The following is a 13,979-nucleotide window of genomic DNA, read 5'->3' on the forward strand; positions in this document are numbered from 1 at the left end:
CCATTTATTATCTCATAGTTGTTTGAGTGATTTATTTTATCATTATGATTTAAAGAGAAGCCAAATAGCCCTGATAAAAAGTTTACATACCCTGGAATGTTTGGCCTTGTTACAGACACACAAGGTGACACACACAGGTTAAAATGGCAATTAAGGTTTATTTCCCACACTTTCACACTGTAACTTTTTAAATTGCAGTGTTTGTGTATAAATAGTCAATGAGTTTGTTCCTACATGGATACACAGAGCAGGCTAGATACTGAGCCATGGGAATCAGAAAAGAACTGTCAAAAGACCTGTGTAGCAAGGTAAAGGAACCTTATAAAGATGGAAAAGGTATTATGGAAAAAAAAAAAAGATGGAAAAGGTTTTAAAAAGATGTCCAGTCAGTACTGTTCAATCACTTATTAAGAAGTGGAACGTTCTGGGATGTGAATGCCAAAATGTCATGATTTCCACCAGGGTATGCAACTATATGGATCATGCTTTATTGCTTTTTTTTTGTCTTCCTCTGGATAAACTGTGGATATTGGATAGTGTATATGGAGGTTTTCTATTTGTGTGTGTGTTTTTCTTTATTTATATGACTATGTAACCTTCGTACATGAAGGTCTCCCATGTAGCTTCAATCAATGAGGTCAAAGCATCAGAATGACAGCCAGGGAGCTAGCATTTTCAAAAAAGGGTTCCGTAATGGCAACCTTCATTAATCTTCCATGGCTATGTCTCTTTAATGTTGGCTGGTGGCTGATGCTTTTAAAGAAGAACTCGGGATAGGCAAAAAATCACCCATTGGTACACCCCCCTACACAAAACACTAAACCGCTAATACAATTTTGAAAATCTTTACCATTGAAAAAAAAAGTATAATTGAATTTTCATGACCTCATCTCTGTAATTTAAAAGATAACAACATCTGCTCTGCAAGGAGGAGGTGTAACAGCAGGGATTCCATCATATCCTCTCCTTTCTCTTTTCAGTAAAAGGAAACTACAGTTTCCATCAACCCCAGGGAATTGAAGTGAATGTGGGTGGGTACACTAGGCATGTACATGTTGAATGTGTCTGAGGGGCTCAGTCCGCCCACCATTGCAGGTGGAGCTGAGTTACATCACTGCTTCCTGGAGAAAGAACTACAGAAGGGATGTGCAAGGACCAGTGGCTGGGGGAATAGGAGGCAAAACAGCCATTGGTCTTACAACCCGGGAACCAAAGATAAGTAATGGTTTGATTTGAAAATTAATAGTCTGTTTGAATAGGCTGTTTCAGAGCAACTACTGAGTGAACCAGAAGATGGATGACACATTCTGTGAAAGTAGGAAATCAGCATCAAGGACATATAAAAAAGTTTTTGCCCGGAATTCTGCTTTAAACTTATCCCCAGCAGGACACATCTTGCTGTGGGATGTTTACATACATATTGTTGGTGGAAAGGAATTAAGTGTCGCTAGATCCATTAAGGAGTTAAGAACAGCAAAAAATGCAATTGCTATTTCCCAGATGTTTCTGCTGTCACAAAGAAGCTCTATAGAGCTGACCATTAAAAAGTGTTTTCTTACTAATCCCAACTAATTATATACATGAACCGAAACTGTAAAAAATGAGCATAAGATAAGACGATTTGACAAACTGGCCAGTTCAATGGTATTCTCAATTTTATTACAAATGAAGAAACCAATTTAGGAAATAATTAAAATTTGCAGCTCAGATTTTTTTCATAATTAAAAAAAAAATTTTTACACTTCATGGGACAAAGAATTTGATAAAATGGTCTTTTTGTTGGTACCAAAATAAGACAAGACTTCAGATTTAAAAGTTTTTTGGCACCTGCATCAGACCCAAATAATAAAAGACTTGTAAAAAAATTACATTCTTTTTTTATTTTAAATCCTCTTTTGGTAACTAAAATATATACATTTATAGAGAGCTCAAAAGCAGCCAGTTTATGAACAGAGAAAATAAGGAACTTAATTTCAATAAAAAAGCTCTCTTTTGTTTAATATTTTCCCATAATAGAACATAAAGCTCCCCTCAAAATGGGGCAATGAAATAAAAGAAATTAGCATCACTCAAAGGAATGATTTCAGTAAAACTAAAGCCGATGTATTTACAAATAATACAGATTAAAAGTTCCCACTGCCCATGAGGTCGGTGGTAATCTCAGCTTTAGCCAGGGGAAGGTTATAGATAATAAAATCCAAAATATCAAGGTGGAAAGTTTCTTTGCGTCACTTCTTTTGCTGGATGTAGCTGGAGTTTAAGTGTGGGTGCCCCTGTGATAAGACTGAGAACTGCGGTCCATTCTGAATCAATGAGGCAGCTGGAAAATAAAACAAAAAGTGGGGTCAACACTTTCCTTTCCTGCACTGTACCCCCCCCCCTCCCCCCGCGAGGCTGGAGGACTAATCACTGGTATTATATTGTCTATAATGGGTAGGCAACCTTGGCACTCCAGCTTTTGTAAAACTTCAAATTGCATGAGGCACTGCAAGACTGACAACTACAGGCATGATGGAATTACTAGTTTCAGACCAGCTAGTCTGCTAAGGTTGCCTTCTCTTGGTTGTTACAACCCTACTTCTTTTTTTTGGATAGCATGTGGAAAGGTTAGAATCTCCTTCTGGTTTTTATTACTGTATGTGTTCACATTTGGCCCTCGCTTTCTGTATCTGTGGGGTAAGAGGGACAAGAAACCAGGGACAGGTATCATTTGAGCATACTGCACAGCTACATGAGGGCTCCATGAGATTTAGGCTCTAGTCTATGCGAGATGTGAGTCAGGCAGATACTAGGAGTCGCCTTCTCACACTGTTGCAAATAGAAATAAACATGATGCCCTAAGCATGCTCTTGGTTTGTACTATACAAGAGGTGTCAAGAAACAAGCACCTTCTTCAATGTCTGGCAGCAAGACATACAGAATGTCTCTGCCACTTACTCTTGATACGCTTAGGCCAGGAAGTCATTTTTTGGTAGGTAAATGTCAAAACATTGCATGAGAATATTCAGCATCATCACTTACAGCCAGCAGTAATCATTTTTCCTATCCCCTTCTATTCTGATCAACTTTGCTGGTTAGGTTACAGAGCTCTTCCCCCTCCCTGCTTGCCTGTTCTAATCAAAATAAAATTAAAGGCTAAGTTCACCTTTTTTTTAAAAAAAATAATAAATGCACATTTTTTTGCAGGTAAAAAAAATGTGCATTTACTTTTTTTTTTTTTAAGGAGTTTGGAAACCATTGCACCAGCGACCAGCAGATCACTGGTGCCAAGCAGGACTCCTGCAGATTGTCTGTGTAATCTGTCTGCTCATATGTAGTACGGGCAGGCATTTTCACACTGACAGGAAGAATCAATGAACTACCACAGTGCTCAACAGTGCCGTGGTAGTTCATGGAGAACTACAAGCCGACAGCCGCAAAGGATGTTGGTACTTGTAGTTCATTCATTCACAGAACTCTGTGAATGAATGACGTGTCTGTGTGGAGTGAATGACGGCCCCTGTACAGCCACATTCTTTTCAAAAAGTGACAGTTAGTACGGGGAACTTCTCCCTGTACTGCTGTCACATCAGGCGCTCAGATCCAATGAGCAGCTGCAGGAACATGTAGCATGTTCCCAAAGATGAACTGATCCTTTAAGACAATACCGTATGTTTCCCTTAAAAAAAAAGAAATCGTTTGTGTAGGGTTTAGAGTTGGCATTACCTGGAGGAAAGTAGTTCTTGGAATGAAAGCCAGCAGGTGTCTGCTGCAGGAAGTTCTGGGGTAAGGTGTAAGACCACGGTCCTGAAATCAGAGGGTAGTGAGAAGGATTTCCACGCTCCCAGCGATGGGGTTTACCAAATTGGCCTTGAAATCCCTGCTCTGCTGAGGAGAAATAGCAGAAAATTAGAAATTAGAATATACAGTACAAGGCTAACACAATACATATGTGTTAAATGACAATAAAACAAAAACTGGACTCTGAAAACCTGGCCCAAAAAAGGTGGGCATAGGGCTAAGGACAGTCACCAGCCTTGCCTCTGGTCTTCCTGCAGATGATCCCCATTCCCCTGAAGAGCACATAAATATGCTAGATTTGTATTTAAAAAAGTAGAGTTGTTGCCACTTTAAATCCTTACCAATGCTTTATCAATCTTGTCTACAGGAAAACAGGCTAGAATATTTTTCTATAGGACAGCCAGCCAAGGATTGGTGAATTTAAACAATTTAGAGTGTAATTTACAAAATACAATACAGCAGAAATCAACATTTGATTCTGCAAAGCATTCAACATCTGGAAAGTAAGCAGGTTGTTAAAGCAGAACTGCACTCAATAAAAGCTTAAACTCTAGCTACAGTGGTACCCAGTTTGATTTCTCACCAGTATTTTACTGCTGCCAGTGGCCCCTGTGTGCATTCCCACAATCCTTTATTGTGCCATATCATTCTTTATTGTGTTCTCCATCTGGAAATCATTCTCTGTGTATTCCTGCGGGGAATCCAATAAAGGATCAATGACACCCTGAGCGCCTGTGTCACTACGCTTTGGGTTTGTATTGATAACATCAATTTAAGGCACTTTTAGATAATTGAAAACTCCCCGTTAGGTGTATTTGACCTGTAGTTGATGTTCAGCCTGCATTTGACATGTTACATATGGGTTTGGCATTGATTTAGACTTGTATGGGGATGCAAAACCCAACTGAAGTGAACAAAAGCCTGAATTCTATATAGAAATATACAGGGGTTAGACAAAAAAATGGAATCACTATTAGATTTGCAGGTGTGAAAGTGACTGCATGTTTCACGTTGAAAGCGGAAGTGATGTAACCCCTTTTGCTCGTTGTGTGGTGAGACACCTAGCTAACAGGTGGGAAGCCACACTTTTGTCATTCACTGCGAGCGCTGCTAGTAATACAGAGTCATGTCAGAGCTTACGGAACTTCAAAGAGAGCAAATTGTTGGTGCCGCTTAGCTAGTGCCTCTGTGATTGATGTTGCTAATTTATCTGCCGTATCGCAAGGTACAGTATCAAACGTCATGATGGCACATACGGTTTCTAGGAAAACATCGTTTGATAAGCATACGCGCGGTCAACATGGTCAACTGACCGAAAGAGACAAAAAGGACATTGCGCAGGATTGTTATCCGGAATAAAAAAAACAACTGCTGCAAAAGTGACTGCAGAGCTCAGTCTTCACAGGCTTCCAGCCAGTTAGCTAGCGGTCTCATCACACAGCGAAAGCAAAGGAATGTTAAATCCCTTTCAACGCAAAACGCAAGTCGTCACTTTCACACCTGCGAATCTTGTAGCGTTTCCATTTTTTTGTCTAACCCCTGTATGTAAAGGAAACACTGCAGTGTGGAAACAGGAAATTCAGCTCATCTCAAGTCTGGACCCTATATGCAGCCGTGGGTACGAAGATTCTGACTATAAAATAACAATGCTCTCAGTCATGACACATGTATGTTGTACAGTGAAAATTTACCTGTGCCGCCCACGTTTCCATTGCTCACCAGTGAAGTGGGAGTTTGGGAATTGTGCCGGTGTCCATCGTGAATAGAGGTGGGAACACCCACAGACCTGGCAGCAGGCTGGGCAAAAATGATGCTGGGATCATTCAGACTAACCGCACTCTGATTGGAGGTTGAGGTGTTGCTGCTGCCAGATCGTGTTGGGAAGGGGACACCACTAGAGTGAGGGGGGTTCCCAGAAGAGCGGATGATCTGGCCATGGATGGGCCAGTTGTTGTTGTGAATAGGAATCTGAGGAGGCAAAGGGAGAAGCCCAAGACTGTGCAGAGGAGAGAAGTGAGTGGGAGGAGAGTGTGGAAAGGTAAACATTGGCCGCTGAACCTGATGGGCATTTGATGCTTGAGACGCTTGCTGTTGTAGTTTTGTCTGTTGGGGCTGAGACTGGTTTATGGAGTTCTGCTGAAATGGTTGAGGCTGCGGAGAATAGGATGAAAGATGAGATTCCGATTACAAAAAGGAAGACGCAACACAAAATTAGAAATACAATTTTAATCCCAGAGGTGACAAGACAGTTAAAGTGGACCTAGCCATACATATATTTTTGAAAAGTGTAACCCTTACACAAATTTATTAACACCATCTTATAAAGATACTGCAAGGTTCAAGTCAACCTTACCTGGACTAAAAAGTATGTAAAGCTCAACTGAACCTTTAGTTTAATTTAATTAAATACATTCCAGGTTCTTAGCCACTTCAAGTCCGGACACTTTTACCCCCTTCCTGTCCAGTCCAATTTTCAGTTTTCAGAGCTATCACACTTTGAATGACAATTGCGCGGTCATGCAACACTGAACCCATATGAATTTTTTAGCATTTTTTTTGAGACAGATAAAACTTTATTTTGGTGGTATTTATTCACCACTGGGATTTTTATTTTCTTTGCTATATGAAAAAAAAAGTCCAAAAATTTAGAAAAAAAGTTTTTGCAAATAAATAATCTTTCTTCATAAATCTTGGCCAAAATGTATTCAGATATCTTTTTAGTAAAAAAAAAAAAAAACCCGAATTAGTTTATAACCAAAAAGTATAATTTTTGAAAAAAATTTTTTAGATTTTTTTTTTTTGTATTATTAATTTTAGTATTTTTTTTAACATACTGTCACCCTAGCAGTACAGTGTCACCATAGTGACACTGTACTACTTGTTATGGGTTATGAATATTTTTTTTTTTTTACACTGATTGCTTTTACACCCATAAAGGCTGTAAAAGCAATCATTTCTCCTTCTCTCTGGCTGCATTCTTGCAGCCATTGAGAAATACTGTGTGAGCTGTGAATGGTCACAGCTTGTCACATGGTACAAGACTGTTGTGAATAGCCTTGTACCATGCGACCTCTGTGATCATTCACAGATTTCACACGTAGTAAGCAATGATGTCAGAAGTGACATCTTGCTAACTACTCTTCATGTGTCACTGATTGGCCAATCAGTGGTCACGATTCTGACCTCACACAGAGGTCCCGTACAACGATCGGTGTTCCACTGTGTCCTCCGGACACAGCAGGGACTGGATTGCGGTGCTGCGTGCTCTCAAACGGCAACCCGCCCCTGCACTGCTCCAGTCCGGCTGTTTGTATACAAACAGACAGGAAGTGGTTAAAAATAAAAGGTGTGCAATGTCTGTTTTCTAAAGAAGCTACAACCTGAGTAGAAAAACCACTTCCCTGCCAGCATCTGCAGAGTAGGACCATTGATTTCTCTGTGAAAGCAGTACTTTCTCTACCGAGTCAGACCTGTAGCTCTGCAATCAAGAAGGCTCATGTTCACAGCTGATTTCCTAACTCAGTAGGGGGTGTGTGGGAACTCTGCAGTTAGATCACTGCTTCCTCACAGAAAGTAAGGGTCCCAAATTTACGTTACCTCCCATCCGTCTATGCCCCTCCAAACAGGTACTGCATGGTAACAGAAAATTCCTAGCTAACCCAGTAACAGCCATGCCATTTATTCTCCAAAGTAGACTCTTTTACACTTACCGATTCTGAAGCCTGTCTTGTGCGTGTTGGACGCTCCAGCTGTTGTAAAGGGTTGATTACTTGCGGAGGAACAATGCGGCTAAGGATCTGAGAAGCTAAAAGAGATAAATAGTTCAACCAACAACATGGGCACATGGGCACTATATTACAAGCCAATATCCTATATGGCTTGGCAAAATTGTTGGAAAGCTGGATCGCATGCTGGTTTTTCATATCCCTAGGAGATGTCAGTGGTAAGAGATCCCAAACCAGAACTTACTGTTCTAACCAACTGTTATGGTAATTACAAAGCCAGTGTTCTCCAGCTTCCTTAATTCGGAGCGGATAACTGGGGAGTCCAGCTGTGAATAGTATCTTACATCAGTATTGTGTACTATTTATGGACTTTTTGAATGTCTCCTGCAACATGCCTCCAGTTTCCAATCATCCATGTAGCATGTCAGCACTCATATAATCATAGAAAAATAAAGATCTCTTCATACTCTGTGACCATGTCCTGTATTATGAAAATAGGGATCCCTTCATGAGGCAAATGGGGAGTGATCCAGGGTATGTTTCAATATATGACAAAGCTAATTTTACAATATTTTTATATCCTCTCCTCTGCCTTGAAAAATGGATGCTGTGAGGTCCTGAAACATCAGCTTGTGATGCCTGTTTTATTTAAATAAAGGACAATATTATCACTAAATCTAGGTGTACTGGTGAATATCCCGATTTTCAAATTACAGGACATGGTCGCAGAGTTTGCAGAGATCTTTATTTTTCTATGATTGTATGGTGATACCATCCGCCAGTTCACTACAACACCCTGAACTGTGGGCAAGCCCGCAAGGTGTGTGATAGACACAATATAACTAACATGTCCTGTAATATGTTTGCAGTCTTTGAGGGCCTTCTCTAATGTTACATATACTAAATATTAAAGTGCAAACTGTAGTAACCAATAACAACTTGTCACATTTTATTTTATGCAAGTTAAACCAGTTAAAGGTGACTGCTGGGACTGATTATCTTAAACTAAGGTTCATTAGAACAAGATAGTTAATGCATACAGAAAGCAAAAAACGCAGAGATACCTGTAACAACCATGGGCCAGACCACTGTCACCTTCACTATTTGGTGCCAAATGGCTGATCAACCTCACACCGTGCCTGTCATTGATTCACAACAATGACACTCTTAGCCTCAACCGGCACTAAGATTTCCCAGCTTACGGGACCGCAATCTGAGTGCCAACAGAGTGATTGTCACTGGGTTTACTTGACTAAGCAATTAACTCTTCAGACTGCCACCAACTACTTTATCAAAAAATAGTAAAATGCTCACAAAATTAGCAATAGTACCCATGACTTTAGAATAATGTCTGTAACACATACTGTTACCATAGACAAGTCTATCCAAAGATTTACACTACAGTAGCACTCCTTGAAAGACAGGAATTCTTTATGTTTTACATTAGAGACAGTTTTAACACTTTTCAAAATATAGCTTAATAATGAAAAGATAAAAATGGTGCAAATAAAATATTTAATGAAAAAAGGTATTAAACATGGGGTCTCTCGGATAGGCCAGTCACCCAGGAGGTAGGAGACAGCTATCTCACCTTCTGTTTACTATAGCTTAGTCATGTATAACCTTGATTTGTTCAGTATGATATTCTGCATTCAAATATATACTTAATATTAAAGTGTCTTGGTCCTGTCTGATTTTATGAATTGTGTGTTGATTTTTTTGAAATTGTGAGTGAGGCAGAGGTCTCTGAAAGGTTGCTGCAGGCCTGACTGGCTTTACAATATCCATTAGCACTGGGTATGACATTTTACGGCAAGCTGTGTATTCCTAATGGGTTTGATTGACCTACAAAATATGGGTAACATAACTGAAGAATTCAGTGATTGTTTTATGATGGGTCAATCCCAATTCCCCCCACAAAGGGAAGTAATAATCTGTAGATGTTTATGGCTAGCAGACCCTGTGAGACCCAGGACCTCAATTAGATATTTAGAGTTCTGGTAAAAGCCTGTGAACAGGTGTCTTCTGTCCCTAAGTTGAAATAACAGGCTCCAGACCCATGCAGAAATGTGACTTAAGTTTAAAGGCTGTGGGTTGCACTTCTAGGATTTCTCTGCTGCCCCTGTTCGCCAAAACCGTCATGGCTGACCTATGATTCCTGAACAACATGGCCGCCAGACACAACTCCATTGTTACATTACCCTTCAAAACTACCCCCAGCCTCCTTATTGTAAACAAACTCAAGGAAGACCAATCTGGAGGGAGACCTTGCAATTATATCTGAGAAATGCAGTGATTACAGCTGTGAAACATGCTCTAGAATTTCTTTTAATCTCATGGTGTTTTCTATCTTAACCCCTTATTATCTGATGGCAACACAAATCTTAAAGCCTGAATGCAGTTTTAAATTTTCAGCATGTGTTAGTTAGAATTGGGCATATCATTGTAAATACATGTAACTACAGTGTATCCAGGTAAATTATACCTTGTTTTTTCAGAATAAATTGTGCCTCCATTAACTGGTAAATGTTAATCAACACATTCTTTTATTTTTATTATTATTATTATTATTATTATTATTATTATTATTAATATTAAAAAAGAAAACTGGCCTAAATTGGCAAAAAAAAATAATTTTTTTTTTCTATAATGTAGCTGCATATTTATATTACCATGATCCAACACCTTAAAAAAGCCCCAAAAATAAATTATTCCACACCTGGCTATGTATTCATTCTATGTTAGAAATGTAACTCGTGTTCTTAAAGCAGAACTCCAGACAAACAGCCTAATACACAGATGAAATCACTCTGCCCTGTCAACTTCAATACTTCATGTTGTGTAGTGTTAGGTTTTCAGAAAATTACCTAGAATACTGTTCTTCTGTCTGGCAGTGTTGTTTTCAGGACAGTCCCTGCGCACATGTCCAATATCGCCACAGGTAAAGCACCTCTTTTCTCTCAGTTCCCTCTCCTCCTCCTTAATGTCTTTGTCATCATCCTTCTCATTTTCTTTCTTTTTTAGCCTAAGAACAGAATACTGAAAATTACTATTCATATAAATATATATACTGTAGTTATGAATTTAGCTCCCAGAAAAAGTTTTGTATTGCAGAATTGTAGGGGAGGCCATGCATCTCTATGTTCAAATTGACAGGTGCAGTCCCCAGTCAAATGAGTACAGAGAAATACAGTATGTCACAGGCCTAGTGACTTAAAAAAAAGATATTGCATTTAGCATATAAGCTCAGAACTTTTCAGTGTCACTTACAACACAGGTATTGAAGAATCCAATATGTGGTGCAGTTACCTGCAGGAGGCTTAGTTAACACTTGTTGGGGGAAGGTAAGCCGCATTTTGACCACTCCCCAACTGCTCCTCCTTAGGGTGCAAAGTTATCGGCTGTGAGTACACACAAACTGCAAAGCATCAAGATCACAGTACAAATTTACCCCATTTCACAGTCAGAAGACACTACCGCCTGCTGAACACAACCCATTCAAGTGAATGGGGCACACTGCAAATGGTCTGCAACCATGTACATTGCATTGGTATTTAGAGGATTAAATCAGGCAATGAGGAGGCAACACATTGCCTCCTCACCACCTGTCAAATGCTTCTAAAAATGGATCCGAAAATGGATAACTTTTCAGAGCGGCAGCAGTCCATACCGCTGATGTAAATGACAGCTCCCTGTGGCCAGCAGAGGCTGTGAGATTGAATGGGTTGCAGTCTATGCAGGCGCACTGCAGAGTGGTGGATGCGGCTTCCTTACAGCCGTCTGGAGGGAAGAAGTGGCGGTATCCTAGCAGGCCCTTGTGGAAATGCCTACAATGGCATGCCAGGATACCACCACTTCTCCACTTTGGGTGGCTGTAAGGCCCTGTACTCATATGGATTGCTACCTGCTCTACCCCACAGCCCCTGATAGTAACAAAGAGCTGTCTGCAAAAAGCTGCTCCACAATTTTTTAATTAAAACTCCAATTAAAAAGGTGCTTATGGTCAAAATAAACTTAAAAAAAGAAATGCAGTTTACACAATACTAGATATACTGTATCATATAAATAAGCGCAAGAACAAGTGCTGTGCTAATCCAAACATCATTATATCAAAGTGCACAGAAGTGAATGACTAAAATATAAATAATAGAATGAAATACCACGCCACAAAACTACCACAAAAAATAAATAAATCACAAAAGTCCTCCTATTTGCCAATGTGAAGAAACATGTGCTCATCCACAAAAGATTCCATTCCACCATATATGCCACACTTCGACTTTCGATCCACGTATGTGTAGGGAGGCTGGACAGAAGTTGATCTACTGATCAACGTCTGTACAATTGACTTGTCAGATTTTTTCAAATAAAGAGAATTACCTATGGGCTGCCTAAGGAAGCAGATCATGTGATTGCAAAGATCCTTTCTTCCTTATGCTGACCAAGAATGACATCATAATGACATCATCCAGCACTGCATTTCACAGCTCTGTGCCAACTGAATTCAGATTTTTACAGACAGTTCTCCTGACATCTATGGACAGAATAAAAAAGGGTTGTTTTTTACTGTCTGTAAAAGTACAGAAGGTTGGCAACCCTGTTAGGAGGTAGCTCATAGACTAATATTGAATTTCCATTTATACGCACTGAAAAACTGACAGGTGGATCCAATCTGAATGCTCATCTGAAAGGACCCTTACAACAGAACAAGGGTCTCTGATCTTTCTAAACAAAGGGACAGTTTACTGGCCAGTGGAATTAGAAAATGTCCCTGCATCAGGAGTAAACAATGACCCATCTTGGTTTTAGTGGAAGAAATAGTGCCCCATCGGTGGTGTCAGTGGGAGGAATAGCTCCCCAACATTGGTGTCAGTGGGAGGAATAGTGCCCCATCGTTGGTGTCAGTGGGTGGAATAGTGCCTGATCATTGGTGTCAGTGGGAGGAATAGTACCCCATCATTGATGTCAGTGGGAGGAATAGTACTCCATCGTGATGTCAGTGGGAGGAATAGTGCCCCTTCATTGGTGTCAATGAGAAGAATAGTGCCCCATCACTGGTGTCAGTAGGAGGAATAGTGCCATATTGTTGGTGTCAGTGAGAGGAATAGTGTTGCATTCTTGGTGTCAGTGCGAGGAATAGTGCCCCCATCATTCGTGCCAGTGAGAGGAATAGTGTTCCATCGTTGATGTCTGTGGGAGGAATAGCGCCCCAAAGGCTGGATAGAAGCAAGCAAAAAGCCACGTCTGGCCCACAGGCTGCAATTTGGAGGCCACTGCAATAAGCTATAGTGATATAGTAGTCAACAATTAACACTGAAAAATCCTCATACCTCCTTCGTTTAGGGCAGTCCTTCATGTAATGACCAATCTTTCCACACACTCGACAGCATCTGTCATTAGGAGCCAGCTCCCCATCTGTTAGGACTTTGGAATCGAAGAAATATTCCTGTGGACAGCAAGATTTATTGAGTATTAATTTTTTAGAAAAGTAATAACGTACGTACCACAATATTTGGGTAGTCAGAGAGAACCAACTTCTGTCCAAGAGAGAACAGTATAGAAAATATAAAAGATGCAATGAATGTGTTTTTTTCCACTACATAATAAAGGTTCTAGTGTCCTTGTCCCTGCATTGTGCAGTTGCTCGTCTTCTGATGACATCATCACAGGGCACAAATGATCATGCAAGCCAGGAAAACGGGTCCACGGGGAGAAAGGTGGGCGGAGAATAATTCAGCAAAGTGGCAGAAGGCAGAACTAGGCAGAGAAGATGCATGGTGGGGAAAGTCTGTATGCAGTGCCCCAGCTCCCACTTCTGACCCCCACCTAATGCCAGCAACGCTGACATAATGACATTAGCCCTATCCACCTAAATCTGCAGAAGCAGACTGTTTATCCTGTTTTCAGGGACATTGGAAATAAGGACACTGCATGACAGAGGACACCTTTTTTATGAGTGCTATGTGGCACTAGGGAATAAAATGAAGACATATGTGGGACATGTATGCTGACTTTTAAATGGTTAACTAGAAATGTATTGTCCCTGGAGTTCAGATCTAAAGCAACTACAACCATTCACAATGACTCAAGGCAATAAATGTCTCTTTAGTCATCTGACATGCAACACATACAGGATTAAGAAATTTCGGACATAAAGAAATACATTTAAGCCTTACCGCTTCAAGCCCAGGCTGTGGGTAGAATGGAGTCCCAAAAAGCTTCCTTCCATTAATAAATGCCTTCATTATAAAATTAGTCACTAAGAAAAAGAAAATATAGGGGGGGGGGGGGAAGCTTGTATAAACAGGGAGTCTTCATGTACAATGCAATCATGTCATACACACCTGCTGCAATGTTGTACTAAGGACCAATACAAGTGATCAAGTCAGGACTGGGCTTATGCAAAATAGAGTTGAGCCCCCTCCACCCCCCCATGTTTGGTGAAAGGTAGTCATATACTCTGTGGAGCAACTA

The 13,979-nt window shown here is 40.3% G+C and overlaps 1 protein-coding gene across 3 annotated transcripts in view; it reads right to left on the minus strand.

Annotated features, from left to right (window-relative positions):
• Window positions 1–1,633: 1,633 nt before the first annotated feature.
• The window catches only part of TUT4 (terminal uridylyl transferase 4), an 84,063-nt gene continuing 71,717 nt past the window's right edge, over window positions 1,634–13,979 (minus strand). For 2 of the 3 annotated variants that reach the window (XM_089666566.1, XM_089666564.1), the window contains 7 exons: window positions 13,682–13,764; window positions 12,836–12,951; window positions 10,373–10,530; window positions 7,491–7,585; window positions 5,472–5,931; window positions 3,706–3,867; window positions 1,634–2,320 (listed from right to left, as the gene is read on the minus strand). In XM_089666566.1, coding sequence (XP_089522692.1) covers window positions 2,229–2,320; window positions 3,706–3,867; window positions 5,472–5,931; window positions 7,491–7,585; window positions 10,373–10,530; window positions 12,836–12,951; window positions 13,682–13,764 — 1,166 coding nt within the window. In that variant the 3' untranslated portion in view covers window positions 1,634–2,228. The remainder of the gene's footprint in view (window positions 2,321–3,705; window positions 3,868–5,471; window positions 5,932–7,490; window positions 7,586–10,372; window positions 10,531–12,835; window positions 12,952–13,681; window positions 13,765–13,979) is intronic. The other variant, XM_089666565.1, reaches the window with a different exon arrangement.

This window comes from Staurois parvus, unplaced genomic scaffold (assembly GCF_062004578.1).
Source record: "Staurois parvus isolate SC_StPar_1 unplaced genomic scaffold, SC_StPar_1.0 ptg002753l, whole genome shotgun sequence".
Classification (NCBI taxonomy): Eukaryota; Metazoa; Chordata; class Amphibia; order Anura; family Ranidae; genus Staurois; species Staurois parvus.